At 47.3% G+C, this 22,462-nt stretch overlaps 3 protein-coding genes across 4 annotated transcripts; 1 reads left to right on the top strand and 2 right to left on the bottom strand.

Moving 5' to 3' along the window:
* Positions 1 to 121: 121 nt before the first annotated feature.
* On the bottom strand, positions 122 to 8,249 carry UNC50 (unc-50 inner nuclear membrane RNA binding protein). 2 transcript variants are annotated; one of them, XM_032956659.2, is made up of 6 exons: positions 8,160 to 8,249; positions 5,983 to 6,318; positions 4,852 to 4,972; positions 4,163 to 4,302; positions 3,549 to 3,650; positions 122 to 2,734 (listed from the first exon to the last, which is right to left on the bottom strand). In XM_032956659.2, the coding sequence occupies exons 2-6, from the start codon at positions 6,239 to 6,241 to the stop codon at positions 2,601 to 2,603; spliced, it is 756 nt and encodes a 251-aa protein (XP_032812550.1). In that variant the 5' UTR covers positions 6,242 to 6,318; positions 8,160 to 8,249; the 3' UTR covers positions 122 to 2,600. The 2 variants fall into 2 exon arrangements, with proteins under 2 accessions (XP_032812550.1, XP_075923953.1); XM_076067838.1 differs by lacking the exon at positions 8,160 to 8,249 and adding an exon at positions 7,516 to 8,130.
* Positions 8,250 to 10,171: 1,922 nt separating this feature from the next.
* Positions 10,172 to 13,598, top strand: COA5 (cytochrome c oxidase assembly factor 5). The gene is made up of 4 exons (XM_032956662.2): positions 10,172 to 10,420; positions 12,195 to 12,332; positions 12,783 to 12,881; positions 13,407 to 13,598. The coding sequence occupies exons 2-4, from the start codon at positions 12,234 to 12,236 to the stop codon at positions 13,446 to 13,448; spliced, it is 240 nt and encodes a 79-aa protein (XP_032812553.1). The 5' UTR covers positions 10,172 to 10,420; positions 12,195 to 12,233; the 3' UTR covers positions 13,449 to 13,598.
* A 2-nt stretch (positions 13,599 to 13,600) lies between these two features.
* Positions 13,601 to 22,311, bottom strand: SCOC (short coiled-coil protein). Its single transcript, XM_032956661.2, has 4 exons — positions 22,177 to 22,311; positions 21,798 to 21,849; positions 17,351 to 17,434; positions 13,601 to 16,228 (listed from the first exon to the last, which is right to left on the bottom strand). Exons 2-4 carry the CDS (start codon positions 21,814 to 21,816, stop codon positions 16,086 to 16,088), a joined length of 246 nt encoding a protein of 81 aa, XP_032812552.1. The 5' UTR covers positions 21,817 to 21,849; positions 22,177 to 22,311; the 3' UTR covers positions 13,601 to 16,085.
* Between the last annotated feature and the right edge of the window lie 151 nt (positions 22,312 to 22,462).

Raw genomic sequence — 22,462 nt, forward strand, 5'->3', positions numbered from 1 at the left:
CCACTGATGTCAGCTGTGGCCGGAAATGGAACACAAGTCTCTGAGCTCAATGCAGTGTGCTAATTACCATGCCACCACTCTTCCACCCCAAAACATTAACACACAAAATTTAAACGCACAATTGTTTACAAATACCGTTTAATACTTTGCAAATATACAGAAGTAACAAAACAGTTTTCTTTAGCGAGAGTTCTGGACGTTTTACAAGCCAACTGTCTCTGAGAAGCCACCGATTTAATAAAGGAAGACTCGACCTGCATAACAAACAGCTGCATGTGATGGGCTGCTTTCGCACAACTTTGAAACCTTGATGGAATGAATCATCCAGCAATATGCACTTCCTTTGTAATCCATGGCAGACATTCGCATCACTTCCTGTAGGCCTCAAACTGGCTTCCCCAACCTCCAATATATAATATTGCAAATCACCCTGGAAGGAGAGACTGTAAAGATCCGGTCAGGCATATTTTTTGTTATCGCACTGGTGACTGCACTGACATTAAACCGCACTGGAGTAGTGTAGCAGTCTCGAGCTGTGGAGGATCAAATTATAATTTAAGTATTTTTTCTTACTAGCAAAAGTTTTAAACAGCTCGAGACAGTCTATGTACAGATATTTAAGGTTATAGCATGTCTTCCAGCTGTCCAATGTTCTTCCACATTATACAGCGTGTTAGCATGATGTCCAACATTTCACGCCATCTGATGGGAGCTTGGTCAGGACCTGAATTGAACATGATTGTACAACCCAAAAAACACATTGGAGAGCTACAAGAAAACCAAAAAAACGCAACCTATGCAGCATGTCTTCTAGGCTGCATCTTCCTATAATGACAAATGGAATAAATCTTTCCCCATAAGCTTAAATCCACAATTATTTATCGCACGTACTCACATTCACACATACCACCCCCACCACAGATAGTCACTAGTTTTCTTTTCATCAGCAAATTTTTTTGCTTCTGATGTTAACAAGCCCACACTCCCGCCAAGCCGTCTCCTCCGATTTCCGATCAGCAAAGTGGATGACGAAGAACGCCGGGATATTTTTGGAATGTCGGCGTCGCTGACAGCAGAAACAAGTACATGTAGAGGGTGGCCGAAAGCTCCGGACACACGGTTATATTTATTTTAACAAATTTTCAAACTGCCCCCATTAACATAAATGCACGCATATATTTTGAAATTACTGCTGTAATCTTTGAACATTCTGAAACTGTTGTGTCAATTTATTCAACGGTTCTTAGTCGAGTTTTCTAAACGACGGTTTTGAGGTGACCCCACATGAAGAAGAAATATATATTAGATAAAATATTTACTTAAATAAAACAATGCTTTCATGCCAGTGTTAAATTAAATAACCCTATGTGTCCTGACTTTCGGGCCACCGTGTATAGTTATTTTGATGTATTATGCATGTCTGTAGAACTTATTTCGCACCGTACGTAGCCAACCGTGATAATTGGAGGTATTAAAAGTGTCGATGTGCAGCACACCACGAAGGGACCAGGACGGTCATTTTACTTTTTGTAAAACGGCGGTGTGGCGATGCCTTTGGTGCGGTCTAAACACCGTGGTCGTGCACCCAGGAAGGATGCAAAGGGTTCCCCTCCTTGTGCCATGAGGATCTCGCATGGGGAAAAACAAGTGGAAGGCAGGCCCAACCTGCTGGCAAAACGTACCGACTGGTGCTGCTCACGGAGAAAATGGTAAATCTTTGACACACTGGACGTTCCTTGATGCCAATGTCAGAAATGCTTCTCGATTTCCAAATCAGGTCAAGTCCTTAAAAAAAAACCCAGCGTGTTTTGGCAAGGGGAAATGTTTTTTTGCAGATTTTTTTGTTAGGGTCCTCTTGTACGACCTTTCATTCTCGAGTTACAAGCGGATTGACGAACATCTTTAAATTGAGCTGCACAGACGACGACATGGATACTTGCGTCTGCTGCCACGAACGTAACCCGGTTCGTGAAAATTCTCCCCTTTTAGGAAACAACCCGTCGTAAGTAAGCGCCGCCAATCGAAGAGAAAAAAAGAGTACATTCTTCTCAGGAGTTCTCTTAAATTAAAACGGACAAAAAAAAAACATAGAAAATAAAACCGGGGAAAAATAAATCACAAACGCAACGAAATGAGAGGATTGCACTTTAAAACCGGGGTGTGGAACCTGCCTTTCGCAAGGCACTGCGGGCACACGAGGCCTACTGCTTCAAAATGGCCCGCAAATCACATTAATCCATCGCTGCACGCAGCATCTCATGGTTGCACTAGTCGGTTACTAGAAGGGAATGTTACCCACCTGGAAACAGTGTTTCTCATGCTATCACCCTCAGTCACTTCTGACAATACAAGGCCCTCCTTTATTATCATTGGATAATGTTGGTATTAACGTTTGGCCCGCCAAAGGTATTTGAAAGTTCTACCCGGCAATCGGTAAGAAAAAGGTTGGCCACCCCCTGTTTTAAACCAAAACAAGGACAACAAATAATGACGCGGCTGCGACGCAATAATCGTCACTTCCATTCGGTGCGGGGACGAGAGATTGAATTTTTGTCGCACGAGACGGAAACACCACGGACGCCACACGCATCGCACCGTCACTACACGCGGACGTTGTAAAACCAACAGAGCCCCTGGGTGAAGTTCCATCCCAGCGCCAACGACAGCACGTACAGAAGCGCTAGTGGCGCCATGGGGTACAGCAGCAGCACCGTGTTCTTCAGGAATGGCAGCACTGCGTCACGCACGCACAGGAATACACGTGCAGCACTTTGTCAATCTACCACTCAACGCTGTCACTCAGCATCGCATTTATCACATTTATCACACAGTACAAACGCAAGAATCTGTCTAAACTGGACCCCTCCCCCCCTCCCTGTACGCACGCGTACTTTTTACACCCCCCCCCCCCACACACCTGCGTATATACGCTTGACATCCACCCCCCCCAAATCCGAAAGATCGGCCGATTTTTTATCCACGCAGAAACGATCAATGATGAATAATATTAACGTGTTTAAGCAAACAGTCCACCGCCAGCTGCATTATTATTTGGTTCTTTCGGTAAAGGCCCGTAGATAGAAAAAATTAAAGTAAATAAAATAAAAACTACGACGTTTCGATCACAACACAAGTGATCGTCATCAGGAGGAAAAAGGGATTATTATCAAGGTTTCACCCCCTCCCCCCCGTTTCCTATGCATACGTACATTGTCAGTTGACCATGCGATACGCAAGCGTATGCATTTGGGTTAACCCCCCTCCATGCGTACGTACTAAATGGATGGCTCCGTATCATATCGCTAAAAGTCACTCTGCACCCACACACTGGCCGATTTCAGAATTTCGAGAGGATGTCCCAAGGTCACTATTCTTACCCACCGGCCATCATCCGTCCTAAGTGACGTGTCCTGCCAAAGCAGTAACCCACTTCGTAACTACACACAATCCATATGCAGATATTGTAAAGTGTTTGAAACGTGGCATCCGAAGTTGTCGAACCTCTCACATCTTATATTACTCGTGAGTTGCCGTGCTGCCAGGCTCACCGTTGTAGCCAAGGAAGGTGATGTAGATGTAGTAGCCGATGGCGACGAGCCACAGCGTGTTTCCCACGAAATATCCGATGAACCAGTCCTGAATGATGACTCCTGCACGCAGAGGAGACATGACTACATCAGCCGCGGCGTGCAGTGACACGGAAAACTTTCAGTACACTTTGCTCTTTTGAAAATTATAATTTTTTTCCCCAAAATGCTATCCTGGTTGCGCTATCGGCATCGTGTCGCGAGACAAAGAACCCGTTTGGAACTTTCTCAGGGTAGCACAACGCATAGAGGACGGTTCTGGATATCACGGACCTGCTTTTTGAGATCCCTCCATGTGACCTTTGATCCACACAGTAGAGGGGGCAGCACTTTCCCACCCACCCACTCACGCTGTTGCAGAAAAATGTTCGTTGCATGACAAGCAACCCGTTAGTTATAATTCTCAAAAGTGGAACTCTGCCAAAGCAAGCACAGAGCCAAATTTATTATGAGATTTGTTTTGCTGTGCCCATTAATGAGCGGGCTTAGAACATCAACTCCCTTAAATTTGGAATCACGTTTTAATCACGAGTTACTGCCCAGATTCGAAATCCAGGTTCTCAACTGTGGCGTACTATTGATGAAGAACAGCTGGATGAAGTGCAGGATGATGAGGAGCGGGAAGAAGGCGTTGAGGTGAACATCGAACGCGTAGCCCCACTCGACGTCACTCTCCCGTACGCCGCGGCCCATGAGGTATCGATTCGATATCAGCCTGGATCAATCATACAAAGAAAAAGATTCCCTATATATCCATACAGGCTCTGAGGTCAAGTCCTGTTACCAAGCACCTATGAGATCCAGCACGGTGCACAAATGAGTAGTGTGGCCAGCACCATTTCCTGCCAACTTTGTCTCCCTAGTGCTAATGCTTTGAAACCGCACCTGGTACTCATTTAAAATTGAGTTGGAACAAAGGCAGGCCCAGGATTGGTGCAGATATTCACCAATGATGTTAGTGATGAGCGGATATTTAATACAGGTCGCCAGAATCATAGCACAGTATGCAATCCACGACACTACTGCTTCCCACTACATAACTAATGCAGTGATTAGGAGGCCATGGTGAAACTCAAGACACCACACCAGGTACGTTTTCAGGTTCAGATATTCGCTATCGATGTTGGCCATGACCAGAAATCGAACTTGGGTTTCCAGGTTGGTATTATTGCAGTGTGCTCACCACTACTTTTCTGCACACACATATACACACACACACAGTCCCTCTGCCCAGACGTAAGTTGGAGGGAATGGAGCCACCCACCACATGAGCGTCGATATGAGAAGCCCCACGCCGATGCAGTCGATGAACACGACCCACAGCAGCAGCTTCAGGGTGTTCAGGAAGCTCATACTCAGCACAAAGCCAAACCCCAATGTCGACACTAAAGACACAGCGACGACAAAAATAACCTTCATCCAGAACACATACAATAGGCAAGTACCGATCGCCAAGTACCACGGTTCAAATAATTCTTAAAACTGTCTGTAATGAAACTGAGCTGTCTAGCTAGTGTAGCTGATGGTCTCAATTCAGTTACCAATGATTCCAGAATTAGATTTTTTAGCTGTCACTCATTTTGGATTTTCCAGTTCAAAGAAAAAAACATGACTTTGCCAAGTGACACACAACTCTACAGCAGGGCGTGCGCATAAGAAGGTGCACTGCCTGTTAATGATCAGTGGCAATTCAAGGGACCTCAAGTAGATCTGCAAAGTTACCTTCCAGAGCCCATTCAGAAACAAGGGAAGATATCACACTGCTTTTTGCGAGAGTTCTGAATTAAAATATCTTCATCTCATTATATTCCTCCACGTCTCCAGCAATGTATTTACAAAGGGATGTACTCTATATTGCAACATTATATTGACAGCGACATTAGAACACAATTGAGAATAACACACAAACTAGCTTAGAGGGTAGTATATAATTTATATAATATAGTATATAATTTCCAAGCAATTTAACGAGGTAATTTCATTCCACTTGTAATATGTAATTAGTATCTCAATTTAAAAGTAAATGGTAATTGTATTTAAATGACAAAAGACATGGCTAACTGGTAAATTTAATCTACATAACGTGATTCCACTAATTTGTTATTTTAATGTATTTTGCCCATTTCTGGGCAAAATTTAGAATTTGACGCATTCTGATTCGCGATGTTTGCCACCGAGCCCGCAGATTGGAACGGTCTACCCTAAAGAAGCAAGAACCATTTATTCCACAGATTCAAATTTGTATACACTTAAAAAATAATCAGGAACTGATGAAGGCAGATCCACTACAACCCCACACACAGGAGGGGTGACGCCTGGCTCAATGTCCCATTAGGGCTCCTGCCGGCATAAGCTAATTAAGATCAAGTTCACGACCTCATCTCCTGCTTCTCACCACACAGCCAGATGCTGAGCAGCACGAGGAAGGCAGGGTCATCCCTCGCCCACTGGTCCTTGGTCTGCTTGCGGTAGTGGAAGTTGCGGTAGACCTTCTGCGGCGCCGTGAACAGGTAGAGCATCTGCCACGTGGCAAACTCGAAGTCCATCTGGCGGAAGCGCAGCAGCCTGCGCAGGTAGCGCGAACGCTTGAAGCAGGCTGTGGCCGGCCCCGCGTCGCGCCCGTTTGCCCGCGGCTGGTTTGACGAGGGCAGCATTGCGGCCTGACTGCCCCCGGCCTCTCAGCGACGATGGGGCTCCGGATGAGCCGTCAACGAGCAAGTTGGGTGTAGACCTGGGGGTCAATTATAGTTACAATTACAGCAGCATTGTTGGCAGAAATTACAATTACATTAGGACTGTTAATTATTATAAATGTACGTATGTTGAACTTATTTCGCGCCGTACGTAGCCAACCGTGTTAATCGGAGGTGTGGGACAACTGACATGATGGGCAAATGGAATTGACACCTGGTATGGTTGAAGGGTGGTTGGGTGGGTGGCTCAGTGGGTGAATGTGACCGAATTCGCGGGTTGGTAGGGCAGTTAGTGGATTTGTGATTGGATTCGAGTGGGTGGCTGAGAGAAGTTGCATCCGAATGAATTGGTTGGACTGTTTGGCGATAGATGGGGTGAGTCGGTCAGTGGGTGAGTAAACGAGTTAGCGGGTGAGTGTAACTTCGTGGTTGGGATCGTGTGTTAGTGTAGGTAGGTGAAGGGGTGGGCAACTGGGTGAATGAGTGGTTTATTGAATGGAATGCATTAACGTGACGTCTGGTGTGTACCAACGGTACTTGGGGTAGTTATACTGTGTACGTAAAACAAACAAAAATTACTAACAAAAATGAAAAGCTCAAATTGTGAACTGCTGGAGATGAGATTGGAGGTATAATTTTGAATGGCCGGAGGGCTATTCAGAGTGACTGGTTGTCTCGTTGGTTATGCTGGTGAAGGTGATGATCAGTTGGAGAGCCAAGTGCTCGCTTGGCTACGGAAGGGCAGGCGTTTGGTTCGCTCGCGTGCTACGCTCAAAAACGAATGCCCCTCTCTACCTCCTCCTCGCAATGTTTGACCTTTTTCATATTCTATTCGTTTCGCATTTAGTCCATGACGTCCGCAACTTTTCGGGTACAAAGGGTGGCGCGGCTCATGCTTTGTGATCCAGCACTTTGCAGGCTGAATCGCGCTCAGATTTTTTTGTTTGTGTACCCATGAAACTCTCAAACCCCGCTGTGTTTGTCGGGTAGATAGCAAGTGGTGGTAGATTCGTAGATTCGTAGATCCGCCTGTGCGGACCTTTGAGCGTTTACCTCCCCAAACCCCGTCGCGGACAAGATGACACTGCCCCAAATATAAATACGCAGGCGGTGTGTACTGTATCTGCAATTTACCGACTGTAAAAAAAGCATTGGGAACGGAGAAATCACTTAAAAGAGAGAGAAGTTTAATCTCTAATCGGCCACGGGGAATCACCGCCGCCACCCCCTCATACCGTGGTGCGTTTTCTCCGATCGTCTCCCACGCGATGCCACTAATTAGAGGAATTAGCCACGAATTATTGTAATTGGCAATAAAAAGAGTCTTGAGGCTCGGGCTAACCTGGGCATCGCTCGACTTTATTTTAGACTTCACTCACAAGAAGCCAGAGACTTTACATTTGCTAAATGAGGCTGAGGGGGTTTTGGAAAAAAAATGTTCGACGAAGCGATGCGGATTGAAACAGCTCAGGGCTTTATACTCGCGGATGTTTGTATTCATCTTAAAACAAACATAAACCTTAGAACACAAACAAATATAATACGGGGGGGGGGGGCTAAATAAAAAATAGCCGCGTTAACAACCAACAAAACGATACAACGTATAAGCAGCATCTCCCGAGAACCGAGCAACCCGGTTGGACCCGCGCTGCAGTCACGTGCGCCGCGACGGCCAACCAGCGCGCCGACTCGCGCATCCTCGCTACGGTTTACAAAACGCGGCCTGCGGCTGTTACAACTTTAACCCGCCCCCCGTTCTCCTCCTCTCCTCGCAGCGCGACGCAGGCGAATCCCCTCGCGCACACAACGCGGGGCGATCGCACGCGGTGCGAACATCCCCCACGGCCGATCGTCAACGCGTGTTTCCGCGACACACCACCTGCACAGGGGGGGGGCGGGGGGTGTTCAACTTGAACCCAAGTTCCGCCTCTGCGCTCGCTTGGCCCGGCGGGGTTGAGGGGGTGAGGGGGGTGGGGGTCACGAGTGACGTGGTGGAGGGGGGCGGGGCACCGGCGGCCGTTGCTGGGAAAAAAAAATCTGTGGATGCGAGAGACGCCCTCGGGGCACCTCGAACACGGAGCCACCCGGCGCTAGAAGCGACACCTCCCGCCCCCGGGGCGATTCGTGTTTACAAAGCTGCTCGCGTCGTACATCCAGGAAACGTCGGTGATCGAACTTCCGTCGATTCCTCTCACAGTGTCGATTCCACGAAATCGATTAATTGAATGACGACACAGTGCGTTGGCAAGGTCACGTGCGGTGTGGGAACGCCCACATCCTCCCAGACACGTCTGGCCGGCGTGGAAGAGGAGACCAAAGTCAACCCTCTGGACCAGTGACGTGCGGTGAGGTCAATGGCTGGGGAGGCACTGGCTAGTTAGTGTCAGCCAGATTCACACACTGAGGGGGCGTGGCCTCACGGAAGGGGCGTGGCCTCGTTGAGGGGGGCGTGTTAGACACGTCTCCCTCAGTGAGGCAGATGTGATGGCTGCCTCCCCTGGTACTTTTTCATTGCAGTTTCATGACGAGACCAGCGAGCCTAATTATCTTTATACACGTACGTGAAATAAGTTGCCTGGAGTATGGAAGGCGAGGACATGAAATGAAGGGGTCTACAAACATTACATTGGTGACATACTGAGATAGTAACAGGCACGCGTTTATTGCCCGCGCTCCATCCAGTTACTGAGGGGTTGCGCAATCAGAGGGGAGGCTGAGCTCGTCGCTGTCTCACCTCTCGTCTCTCCCTGTATTTGCAGCGGAGCTCCGCAAATTTGGCGATTTTGACTATAAAAATGATTAGAATTGTACAGAAATGACATTTATAACACAGATCGGTGGAAATATCTTCATATTTTTATTTTATTATTCTTTTTTTTTTACTTTTCGTAACAGCTATTTTAATTGGAGTATGACAGGTGAGGCTCTGCCTCCCCTGCCTCCCCTGACCGTACGTCCCTGCTCTAGACGTCCTAGAGGGGGCCCTCTACAGTGGAGGCTCTCCCGCCAGCAGTGGCGTGAGAAAGATATTGCAGGGGGTGTGCCGCGGTGGCTAGGAGATGTCAACTACCTCGCCTGGTACGCAGGAGGTCGTAGGTGCGATCCCGACCCTGACGCCTGCTGCTGTATATTTGGAGTTTCCACGTCTCTCTCTCTCTCCCCCCTGGGTTGCGTGGATTTTTTTATCAGGGTCCTCCGGATTTTCTCCTTCCACATTTTGAATCAACATCACGCGTTTAGATTATTTGGCTGCTATTGTGGAGTGACTCATGCAGTCAGCTATGGCTACAGGGTTTGGTGGTACATGTTGCTTGTGTCGTTTATTGTGAAATTTCGGTCACAGTGCCTATGATCAACTGTTACATTGCTTGTATGGCTTTATTTTGGTGTTTTCGAAAAGTTTTTTGGGTTTGGCCATGTTTGTTTGTTGTAGTACGGAGTTCAACTGATGGCTTTAATCTAAGTTGTCTTGTGGTTGTTGTTGTTGTTTGACTTGCATCCCACTGGGGTTTTTGCACACAGCGTTTGGTGTACGGTGCTTTTTTATGGAATATTTTGCTGTTTTTTTCCTGGATTTTCTGTTTGCACAAAGGCACACATAGTCACTTTAAGATGTTTTCTTGTTCATGTTTTTGTTTTTTTTGTTTGTTGCAGTTGCACCCGATTCAAGAGCCGAATGGCTCACAGGGCTATACCAAATAAATGAAACTGAAACTGAAACATCTCATTGAGCGATCATTTGCGCTCGTAAGTCGGGCGCTCGTAAGTCGGGCGCTCGTAAGTCGGGAGCTCGTAAGTCGGGAGCTCGTAAGTCGGGCGCGCGTAAGTCGAGAGGACTCTCACAAGAATTTCATCGCGAGTGATTGCACAGAATCGATTTCCGGATCGAGAGTGCGATAACGAGGGAATCGAATCGTTACGGACCCAAGCTCAAACTCGGCGTGTGCCCGCTCACGGTCACGCAGTCAGCACCGCGCGCTCCCGTGCGAGGCGATTTTTTTTGCATTAAACGCGCAAACGAAACTTTAATATTTTGTGTCGGAGTAAAACACCAATAACTGGTGATCGTACGTTTTTGTTACATTAGGCGGGGGTGTCTCAGTGTTAACCCGCCCAGCAGAAGACGGGAAAGCGGCTCGGGTGAGTTCGAGGCCTCATCATAACAATGCACGACCATAACATTGCGCTCATAAATCGAGGGGTTTTGTCACGTAAGCAGAACGTGGCCCAATTCGTGGCTTGGTACAGCAACAGCCGCGTGTTGGAGAGCAAATACTACGACAACATTTACAGTCTAGCGGGTTTAACGACGCACAATGACGTGATCATAACCCCCCCCCCCCCCCCCAACAAAAAAGCCTGCATTATGGATAACATCGGTGACGAAAGCCCCAACGTGTTAACCAAACATTGCACTTCGTAATACATTGGCACTGCTGTGACCCCCTTCGTTTGTTGTGCCACTGCTGGATTGAAGGCCTCGCCGCACGCGCACAGCTTTGTTTGCCCATACTTCACCATGTACAGGACTTGGACTTCACCACCACGAACTTCACCACCACCACGTACTTCACCACGTACTTCACCACCACCACGAACTTCACCATGAACTTCACGTACTTCACCACCACTACACCACGAATTTCACCACCACCACGTACTTCACCACGCACTTCACCACCACCACGAACTTCACCACCACGTACTTCACCACCACCACCACGAACTTCACGTACTTCACCACCACCACGAACTTCACCACCACCACGAACTTCACCACCACCACGTACTTCACCACGCACTTCACCACCACGCACTTCACGCACTTCACCACCACGTACTTCACCACCACGAACTTCACGAACTTCACCACGCACTTCACCACCACGTACTTCATCGCATACTTCACTACCACGTACTTCATCGCGTACTTCACCACCGCGTACTTCACCACCACCACGTACTTCACCACCGCGTACTTCACCGCATACTTCACGTACTTCCTCACCGCCACGAACTTCACCGTGCCGGTGAGTGCAAGTCGGTGAGCACGCGAGGCCCCCGGGGCCGGTTCCTCGGACGTCGCTCCTGAGCCACCCATTTGTGGGCCGTGGTCCGCGACATCGAAATTCGCATCGCGGTTCGCTAACCGCTGCGCCACCGCTCCGCGCCGTGCGTCTTCGTTCTGTCGCAGTTGGCGCCGCGAGGCAATGTCACTGCAGCGTGCAACTCGGGCATGTTGTACTCTCGCGAAAAGGCGTTGCTGGAGGCTTCCGTGTTCATCTTCGTTGGTTCTTTCGGTAAAGTCACGTAGAATGAGAGTAAAATAATAAAATAAAATAACACAATAAAATTCTCACGACATTTCGGCCACAACACAAGTGGCCTTCATCAGGTGAAGGGACTGGACTGTCCAGAGGACAGCGTTGGAGTGAAGGCCACTTGTGTTGTGGCCGAAACGTCGTGAGGATTTTATTGTGTTATTTTATTCTCATTCTACGTGACTTTACCGAAAGAACCAAAGAAGATGAATCCTTGCAGTCACGAAAGCTTTAAATCGAAATTTAGGCTTCCGTGTTGTTGAGCTGACGATGGCGGTGATGAGATGTTGAGTAACCCACAGGGGCTACATAATGGGTAGAGGGCAGTGCGGCAAAAACAAATTGGACTGTACTTGTATGTCCCCCACCTTTACCTGACCCGGTGTGTTGGTGGAGTACGGTCAAATAACCCCCACGGAAATTGTATTAACAACATGGGTGTACAAACAAGATGATGACGATGATGGAAGTCCGAGAACCAGATCCGGGATCGGTTCATCAAGAACATCATGTCGGCAGTGATGTTGAGTGGCAGTGACGACGATGTGATGTTGATGGGAGAGAGTGCTCTCGATGCCGAGTGGCGATTATAGAGAAGGCTCGGGCGGGCGACGCCCGTGACCGGTGGAGCGATGCCGGCGTACTACGAGGACAAGCCGGTGGACTCACGCCCGTGCGCGGGACTGCGCGAGGATCTACGCTCGTGTCTCGTGAAGAGCGACTGCGTCAAGGTGCCCACCCGCTCTCTCTCATATTCACTCGCTCGCTCTCTCATTCACCCGCTCACTCATTCACTCGCTCGCCCACCCGCTCACTCATTCACTCGCTCACCCGCTCTTTTTGTATTGACTCGCTCGCCCACCCGCTCCCTCTCATTTCACTCGCTCCCTCTCATTTCACTCGCTCGCTCACCCATTCTCTCTCATTCACTCGCTCGCCTGCTCTCATTCACTCGCTCGCCCAACCGCTCTCTCATATTTACTCGCTCCTCAGCTCCTTCACCCACCCATCCGCTAATACTCTCTCATTCGCTCGCTCCATCCCTTTTAAACCACAAGAAATTATTTTATTTTACCAGGTATAGAGCAACTACCAGCTCATTCACCTGATCACTAACCCACTTGCCCAACTGCTCAACTCACTCGTTCATCCACTTCGCCTGCTTTGCGCGGCGCGTGCAGGCAGGGAACAGCGCCAAGGTGTGCCTGCGGACCGACAGCACCCTCGAACCCATGTGCAGAGCCCTGCAGATGTCCTTCTTCGAATGCAAGCGATCTCTGGTAAATGTGTGCGATGGCTTTTCAATTGAAACATAGTTTTAATGACAAATTGCCCCCTTTGTTAATTCACCGCCGGGTGAAGGCATCCCCTTGCCGCCCGTAGGGGGTTATTTGACCATACTTCGCCATGCTGATTAATGGCGGGTTAACGCAGGGGGGGGGGGGGGCAGGACCGGTTCAGAAATTGCTCACCACGAATAGTAGCCGTGGTTAGGAATCGAACAAGTTCATAGCGCAGTATGTCAGTGTGTGGCTTTGTCAGGAGTGAGAATAGATGTTGCTGCGCGCTCTCAGCACATGCTCCCCCACTTGCCTGGAGCTGGCACGGCAGTCAAGGCTGTACTTGAATCACAAGCACATGACAGAAGCACTTCCTGAATGTCACTTTAAAGTCACTTTCCTAATGAGCGAATCTACAGACTCATGTTAAGTTTCCACAGCCTGTGCGAATCTAAAGCAGCTATTTGTTTTTGTAATGCCTGTTTTAAGTGATATTTTCACGTTTTTTGTCGTTTCTTTGGCCAGCTGGACAACAGAACACGTTTTCGAGGGCGGAAGGGTTACTGAGCAGTGTTGAAACAAGGGGACATCTCGACCATTTATTAAACACAATGACCCAGCATCACCGTTGTCTCTTGGAATGGCTACGATTATGCTTTGTTTTGTTTAACTACTTTGTAAAAAGCATACAACCAATAATAAATAAGTGAAAACAAATGCACTTTGTCCAATATCTTTATTCCTTTTCGCTTCTTGTAAATTAGTGTTTGAGAGTTGAAGCAACAGCAAAGTGTGACCCACAGCAATCTGGACAATGTCAATCAAAACAACTTAGGTGACCGTGTTGGCAGGCAGTGGTGTGAGCACAAATTCACAATGAAAATACTTTACCACCACCATCACGAACAAACAACCCTGGTACTTAAAGTACAACTCGAATCGCCACCTTCATTAAAACTAAACCAAAATCCAATGACCAGATCACCTGGAATGTGATGATCTCATCAGATGCTGGACGTTGATCTGGATGGCGCTATTAAGATAGAGCCACTGCCCAAAACGTCTCCAATTATATATTTTGAAGGCAGTGTTCACAAATATGTTGAGTGTTTTTGGGTCGTACTGGATGTGACCATCGTGCATAAAATGGGTTGTTAACGGGGCTACGTTGTGGAAACTAGAGGGCAGTGCGGCAAAATCCATTTTACTATACTCCCACGTCTATGCTCTCCGCCTTCAATCTGCAGAAAACAGCATGGTTAAATAACCCACACTACGTGGGGGAGGTCTTCACTCAGCAGTGGATTTACAATATGGCTGTACATATTCATATACACACAAATAAATGTAGACTACAGTTTGGTGCAATGGTTATCTTCAGAACCACAATGCACCATGATAATTATACCACATTCACATTGGAGTGGTCTTCTGGAGATAAAAAAAACATAACCCCCAAATGTTTAAAGATAACCCACTCCAGCTTAATTGGAACACTTTACAAACCGCATTTTTTGTATCATCTCCCCACAGAATGCACCTGAATAACTTGATTTTAATCCACCGAATTTACCTACTTTCTGCACAATGAGATATAATGGATGAGGCTTTTATTCCAGGACAATCTTGCTCAATTAAGAAATTGATAACAGCAAAAGCGTGTTTATGTCTGGCATATTCCTGCTTTGAAGAACGGCCAATGCCAGAATTTTTAACCCCTTTTATTAAGTGGTGTTCTTAATGAAGGTGGCGAGAGTATTGATTCATACATGCTTAAGTACGAACTTTTTTTATTGAAAAACACAACAATAATGTTTTTACCAATGGCGCCTGTCTGCTCTTAAGCAGAGCCAAGGTCTGCCAAAATGTCTATGTCATTGTCCTCTTCTAATCATAATTACGGTGGTAAAGTATTAATTCAAGGACAGACGCTTCTAAGTCTGGCTACACACATTAGTCGCAAACGATGCTGATGGCAATGATAACCTTAATAAAAAAAAATACAACAGACGACAATAAATTACTACGTCGACATTGCGCATGCAACAGTTAAAGTCGCGACGCGTTCACTTAAATGTACACCGCTTTTGTGCCACACGCTGACGTTAATACTGCACGAGTTGCATTTTAGAAAACGAGGCTGAACAGCTGCTAACGTGGCGACGGGAAATTACACCATTGGAGGCTGCATGCAAACGGAGGTTGCTATTACGAAGTGAAATAAGGTATAAAAAAACGTTACTGTCAGAGTCCTATTCTGGCCTTGGGTGTTTATAGTTGTTGGGACTTCCGTAAGCCTTTGCTCGGCCTGTCATGGTGCAGAAAAACCACTGAACAGCAGTCGATTACACGGATCACGCAAAGCGACATTCACCCCACTGCTCAAAACAACTCCTTTCGAACAAACTCCCGCACACACACGCATGCACGCACACATGCACGCACGCGCACGCACGCACACGCACGCACGCACACGCACGCACGCACACGCATGCACGCACACGCACAGCGCTACCCTGGGCACACACCAGCCCGATTCATAGCCGAGCGATACGAAAGACAAAATGCAATTGAATTTCAGTTTGATTGCACGTTAACGGGCTTACGTGGATTCAAAATTATGAATTTACTAACATTTAACGTAACGGCAATGAAATGTTTTTATTTATTCTGTAATACATCTTGTTTGATAGTTACTATGCTTTGCAGTTGGATTGTTAAGTATTGCGTAACACCTTGGGCCTGACGGGCACCATATTAACGCAATGTCCTGTTATTCCTTACATTTTAACATCAATTTAGTCTGAATTTGATACAAATGTAGATACCAATCTCCAAAGCATGCTTTTAGAGATTGGACAATTTAGCAGCCGATTTGTGGCTTTGACATTTCGATCACGTCAGCAGTGAGTGTTGTGACTTGTCACGTCCCCCCCCCACACCCAATTTTTTATCGCGTCAGTTTAGGAATCCAAAACCCACCCAACGAATCGATCCCCAATTGGACCATGATCGCAAATTAACCGAGCCTGAATCGGGCTATATTGTACCGCCCCGGCTTAGAATCGCTTGTACGCCTTCACCGCTCCTACTCGCCCGTACCCCCCACGGCTCAGCACGGGCTACGTGCTCAGCCCAATCGGCTCCTGAAGACGGCGGGGCTAAAGCGCGAGGTTGCGGCTCGGGAGGGGAGGCGTCCGCCAACTACTTGCGCTTGCTCTTCGAATCGGTGGTCTGGAAGACGCTGGATGCCGACATGAGGTTCTCGATGTACTGACCCAGGACCTGGTTCTCGGACTTCAGCTTCAGGTTCTCCTCCTTCACGGCATCCACACGCGACGAGAGGTCTGCGGCGGACAGGGAGGGGGGCGGCGATGGCGATGAGAAACGCGCATCTCCCATGGCAATGACGAATCGTTTTGGTTGTGGGAATGGATCACTGGTTCATGGTAAAAAAGAGACAAGCGACCATCTTATCTTGTATAGATGTATATAGCTACTCAAAACGAGGCGCTTTACCACAATTCTAAAAGTGTACATAAGACTGCGGTTAAAATAAAGAGTGGGGTTACAGGACAAGTAAGAGTGGTTAATGAGAGGCAGGGGTAGTGAAAGGGGTTGCGGTAGGCCTGGTCATAGCTGGGGGGCCGGGGGAGGGAGTAGCAGTAGTGGGGATGGGCAAGGGAGAAGGGATAGGGTTTTTCGGGAGGAATGAAAGCACGTTAGTGACGATGATTGTTTTATGTGCAGGGGGAGTTTGTTCCAGTGAAGGACAGCAAGAAGGGAAAAGAGACAAAACATGTGACTAGAGGCAGGGCTAGGGAGGCACAGAGAGGGACAGAAGAGATGATCAATCCACTGCTGGATGGAGGCCTCCCCACACCATACTGGTCTTGGAGGGCTGTTGGATGATGATGATCAGTGCTGGTTGGTAAAGGTGCAGCTGACTAAGTGGGGGGATGGAGGGCAGATGTGTGCCCCACTGAATGTTAGCCACGGCCGGGAATAAAACGAAGCCGGCTAAATTTTGATTTAAAGCTTTCGTGACTGCAGGGATTCATATTCTTGGTTCTTTCGGTAAAGTCACGTAGAAGGCAAACAATAAAATAAGGATTTGATAAACCATTTCGGGTCTTAATTGATTGTTCACGCTTACGGTGGCTTTCAGACTGCATCCATTATTTTCGTCTCCCCCCTCCTCTTTTCCGAACATAGATGGACTCTTCCATCTGAATAACTGCCAAATCGCTCTCCGTGGTGCTAACGTTAAAAAAACCGCCACTTTTTTCAAATTTTCTTGCTGTGGTTTTCACACCTGATGATGATGATTGCTTGTGTTGCAGTCGAAGCGTCGTGAGAATTTTATTGTTTTATATTTTTATTATTTTATTGTTTCCCTTCGACGTGGTGACTTTACCGAATGAACCAAGAATACGAAGCTGGCTAGGTTTGTAGCGCAGTGCACAGACCTTCGAGCGTGTGCTGGAGCTCCAGAACCTGGTTGATGAGACGAGTTTTCTCCTCGACCTCCTCTGGGTTCTCATAGTCTGCACCTACACAACAGCAGCACAGCATCAACACGATGCAAAGTGAGATACAGAGTTCCCATTACAAGGCAACAGATATACAAACTTACTGTTGTGCGGTTTTAATTGCATTTTCTAAATTATAGTAAAAACATTGTAATGTGGTTCAGGGAAGTGTACCCATGTCCAGGGCATGTTACAGGAAGCCACCTGGTCTACTACCCATCCTTGGATACAGCATCTCCTCACTATGAGCTCACATCACTTTGAATGCTCGGATTCCTCCAAGTGCTCCAAAACCAATCCAAGATCAAATTCTAGATCAAACAACAAAGTATTCAAGATCCTACATGGACCTGCCCCTGCCTACCTCTCATCTCACTCTACTCCCTCCCCATGGCCAATGCTCCATTCTACCTCTCCACCTCTCATCTCACTCTACTCCCTTCCATTCACTCTCCAACCCTAGCAATCAAGGCCTTCTGTCAAAGCCTACAGTCAGTCAACCTTCACTCAATGGGAGGCCACTCTTTAAATAAGACCCAGTATTTCGATTTAAAGCTTTCGTGACTGCAATGATTCATCTTCTTTGGTTCTTTCGGTAAAGTCACGTAGAATGAGAATAAAATAATAAATAGATAAAATAACACAATAATATTCTCACGACGTTTCGGCCACAACACAAGCGGCCTTCATCAGGTGAAGGGACGAGACTGTCTGGTAGGACAGCGCTGGAGTGAAAGAGCCACGTTCAGATCACGACCTTTAAGCTGTGTGAGAGGAAACAAAGCGCCTTGACATAGGAATTATATGCTAATTCCTTTGTCAAGGCGCTTTGTTTCCTCTCACACAGCTTAAAGGTCGTGATCTGAACGTGGCTCTTTCACTCCAGCGCTGTCCTACCAGACAGTCTCATCCCTTCACCTGATGAAGGCCGCTTGTGTTGTGGCCGAAACGTCATGAGAATATTATTGTGTTATTTTATTTTATCAATTTATTATTTTATTCTCATTCTACGTGACTTTACCGAAAGAACCAAAGAAGAAGACCCAGTATGTTTGGGCTACAGCGACAGATGGGCTAGGGCAAGGCGTAAGGTTGGTTCATTGTGACTCATCTACGGTCTGTATCTCATGTTTATTTTTGGACTAGGGTTAGGATCAGGGGTGTTGAACGAAAACTTGAAACCGTTGCAAAAAATATTTTACCAGTTCTGAGGTGCAGGATACAGGAATAATTTTTCGTGGAATTTTAGAAATCAATGCATCAACTGCCACACCTTGTACATTTCCCCTCGTTACCTGAGTTAAAGGTAAAAGCACAGCACTGCAATTGCTTGCTCATGCCACTGCTGTCAGATGAAGCCATCTCTAGCGTCAACTCGGGAGGGTTTCTCTAAGGCAGTGGCTCGTAACCTGGGGTGCACGCACCCAGTGGGGATGCGAGATGCCCTTTTTGGGGGTGCGAGACGTGGCCAATTTTTTTTAGAAGGTAAATCATCGAAACACCAATTAAACACGGGCACATAAGTACAACCACTTTGTTTCATTAAACCTATTTATTTCTTCAGTTTAATACGTAGGCTACGTATTTCTTAACATACATTTTGAACGAATGAGAAGCAAAGGTTGTGCAAGGCTGCAGTAAAAGTGAAGAACCACTGCTCTCAGGGGTTTTTGTTCCACTAGACGTTTTGGAAGAGCTGAGCATCCCCACACTTTTCCCCATCACACATGGATGGGTGGGTAGGCTGTGATGGGGTGGATTTTAGAAACTTGCCACATTGTTTTAACCGCCGTCTTGGGAGACAGAGTGGAATAGACTAATCCTGGATTGCAAGTACAGTGCACCTAACCATTAATTATGCCACTGCATCTGCTTTTGTTTCCCATTTGATTCCAATATGCGCAGCTAACTGGGTAACTGTTCTTTTTACTTTTTAACACATAGGCTTTCACTACCAATATTAACCAAAATACAGATTTTTTTTGGGTTGGATCACGTAAATATAAATGTGTCGTTCAACCCGCCACCGCCCGACACAACCAATTAGTAAGGTTCGTCACGTAAACAGAACATGCCAATTCGTTACTAGTACATCACGCCGGTGTGTTGGAGAGTAAATCCACAACGTTTACAATCTGAGTACGACGTTTCGTCAGGAATTGCAACTCGCACCATCAGGCTTTTTTACTGTAATCATGTGGTGACTGCGACCACGTGAATACAGATTCACAAAGGCCTTTTGAGCTCTGAAACATCTTTGGTATGTACAAATGCATTAAATGCACTCGAATGTTAAGCTTAAGCTATGAATGCATTGACTCGTGTGTAAGCATCGATTATTTTCTACTTATTTCATTATTTAAAGCTGATGGGCAGTACCGGGCAGAACAAGACAGTACAGTACTGTAGAGACATGGCAAACAGTACACAAAAGACAGAACCAGCTAGCATCCCTGTGAATACAGGTTTACCTGTATTCTTGTACATGGAAATTGATTTTTCATGTCTGTACGGCGAACAGTCATATCAATACAGACAAAAAAAGTGTTTGTCTATTTGTATTTCTTCCTTGTGATGGGACTTTGTAGGATGAACGTTGAGATTTATAAGGGCACGGGGGTGACCAATAAGGTCTGAATTGGTCTATAACAAGGTAGGGCACTGATAAGGGGTTGACAGGTATGAGACAGCATAGACAAAACAGAACAAGACAGAACTAGAATGTACAAACCAGACAAAATAATTGAGCACAAACGAAACGATGCAAACGAGCTAGGAGTCAACAATGCGAATGACGCAGCATAAGACAAAGGCTGGAGTGTAAATGATAAAGACAAGACAGACGATACAATACATACTGTAATCATTATTTGGTTTTAATGGAGCGTTCTTTATGCCGGGGCGACTCACGAGTGCTGTACACGCGATGGGTGATGTACATCCCATCTCACGAGTGCAGTGCACGTGATAGGCGACATACATGCCATCTCACGAGTGCTGTACAAGTGACGAGTGATGTACATCCCATCTCAAGAGTGCTCTTACACGCCAAAAGCGACATCCGGTGGGGATTGCGGGAGGGAGGTGAGAAGGATTGCCACGTGTAAATCCCAATTGAGTAATTTGCAGTGCGATTTTTTTTTATTTGGCAACTTTGGAACAGAATACCAGCACACAATGGCGTACTCTTGCAAATGACTGGAGCAGTTTTCTTCAATAATTTTCAGAGGTGGGGCTGAGGCGGGGCACTTTTGCCAATAAGACATCATCAGTGTGAGGGCCGTCAAACATTTGAAGCCATTGTCGGGTTTGATAGCAGCATCACGATGAGGTGGTGTTTACACTCTTTGTGTATTGTCGGCGGGTCGCATGTCAGAGGCTGCACTAAAGCCCACCGAGGGCCGCCTGTGGCCCGTGGGCCTTGCAATGAAGAACACTGCAGGGGCCGCCTGTGGCCCGCGGGCCTTGCAATGAAGAACACTGCAGGGACCTCCAGTGGCCCGCGGGCCTTGCAATGAAGAACACTGCAGGGGCCGCCTGTGGCCCGCGGGCCTTGCAATGAAGAACACTGCAGGGGCCGCCTGTGGCCCGCGGGCCTTGCAATGAAGAACACTGCAGGGACCTCCAGTGGCCCGCGGGCCTTGCAATGTAGAACACTGCAGGGGCCGCCTGTGGCCCGCGGGCCTTGCAATGAAGAACACTGCAGTGAAGGACGCTGGGCTAGAGGATCTTTTCACGTCGGCCGTTGAGCGGAAGTCGCGACGTAGTATTTGGTCCGGCGATTACAATCTTGGTCATGATCGGGGCCGGCCACTGCCATCAACCCTGATAATACAAACTGTTAAGGTGGGGGGTGGGGTGGGGGAATCCCCTCACATTAAAAAATAACACAGCCTTAAGCAAGAGCATATACTAGGCGACGTTTCGGGCAATTTGCCCTTCATCGTCGCACATAAAGAGTGCAATGTGAATAAGGGGGGGCCGTTGCACGAAACGTCGCCGATTATTTTACTGGACTACTTTTCTCTTGAAAAGGCCACACCACAGCCGCTGTTCGCGACGAATACGTAGGAGTTCATTTGTCGTCGTCGTCGTTGTCTGTGCACCGATGCCAACGCAGAACCTCCCTCGTCTCCGCAGACGTCCGTCAGGGCCACAACGTTACAGCAGCAACAGCAGCAACAACAACAACAGAAATCACTGCTAAGCCGACGCGGCCATTATAGAGGAGGCGATGCAGCGAGGCGTCCAAGAGACACGACTAGACGCGGGGGACAACGCAGTTACTGTGGCCCCGTCTCTGAGGCGCAGACGTAGACAAACACACGCCGCCACACTCTAATGTTTATAGACTGCATGTACTGTACGAACTGTACCACGTCACCTTCTGAATCCGCGTTCATCTTCGCCGGCGCAAGGCAGATCCTCGCGAAAACCTTTCAAGACAAAGAATTACCGCCACGCCCCTCTCTACACGCTTAATTAAAACGTCGATAACACATTTAACAAACAACATTTTTTTATATTTTTAAAAGGTGAACATCGCAGCCGTTCTGCGTGCATTGGAGCAGGCAACAACAACAAATAACAGCGTATGGATAAAATCGAAGCTTTCTTTTTTTCCTGGTATGGTCTCGCGCAATGTAACAAATATTGTATTGCTGCTGTCGTTAATAGCACGCGTCAGGTGTTAACGCAGTCTGTTGTTGTAATGTTATATATAGTTTTTATTTTTAAAAAAGGGGGAATTAAAGATCCATTACCTTTTGTCTGCCGCTCCTCCCGGCCGCTGGGCGTAAAAATGTCGGACAGTGGCGATGACGTCGACGCTTAAACGCAAAGTGTACCCAATAACAGCGAAAGCGCAAAGTGTACCCAATAACAGCGAAAGCGCAAAGTGTAACCAATAACAGCAAAAGCGTAAAGTGTACCCAATAAACAGCGAAAGCGCAAAGTGGTACCAATAACAGCGAAAGCGTAAAGTGTACCCAATAATAGCGAAAGCGCAAAGTGTACCCAATAACAGAGAAAGCGCAAAGTGTACCCAAT

The sequence above is a fragment of the Petromyzon marinus genome, chromosome 18 (assembly GCF_048934315.1).
Source record: "Petromyzon marinus isolate PM22_M1 ecotype Great Lakes invasive population chromosome 18, UKy_Petmar_22M1.pri1.0, whole genome shotgun sequence".
NCBI lineage: Eukaryota > Metazoa > Chordata > Hyperoartia > Petromyzontiformes > Petromyzontidae > Petromyzon > Petromyzon marinus.

Bases quoted from the DNA above. Each gene is read 5' to 3' on its own strand.
- SCOC (XM_032956661.2), bottom strand. The intron at 16,229-17,350 runs GTCTGTGCACTG...TGTCCGCCGCAG, and splicing joins GCTCCAGCACACGCTCGAAG to ACCTCTCGTCGCGTGTGGAT.
- COA5 (XM_032956662.2), top strand. From the start codon at position 12,234: ATGCCGGCGTACTACGAGGACAAGCCGGTGGACTCACGCCCGTGCGCG. The intron at 12,333-12,782 runs GTGCCCACCCGC...CGGCGCGTGCAG, and splicing joins TGAAGAGCGACTGCGTCAAG to GCAGGGAACAGCGCCAAGGT. The intron at 12,882-13,406 runs GTAAATGTGTGC...TTCTTTGGCCAG, and splicing joins TCGAATGCAAGCGATCTCTG to CTGGACAACAGAACACGTTT.
- UNC50 (XM_032956659.2), bottom strand. From the start codon at position 6,241: ATGCTGCCCTCGTCAAACCAGCCGCGGGCAAACGGGCGCGACGCGGGG. The intron at 4,973-5,982 runs GTGAGAAGCAGG...CTGTGTCTTTAG, and splicing joins GCTCAGCATCTGGCTGTGTG to TGTCGACATTGGGGTTTGGC. The intron at 3,651-4,162 runs GTACGCCACAGT...CTCTGCGTGCAG, and splicing joins CCAGCTGTTCTTCATCAATA to GAGTCATCATTCAGGACTGG.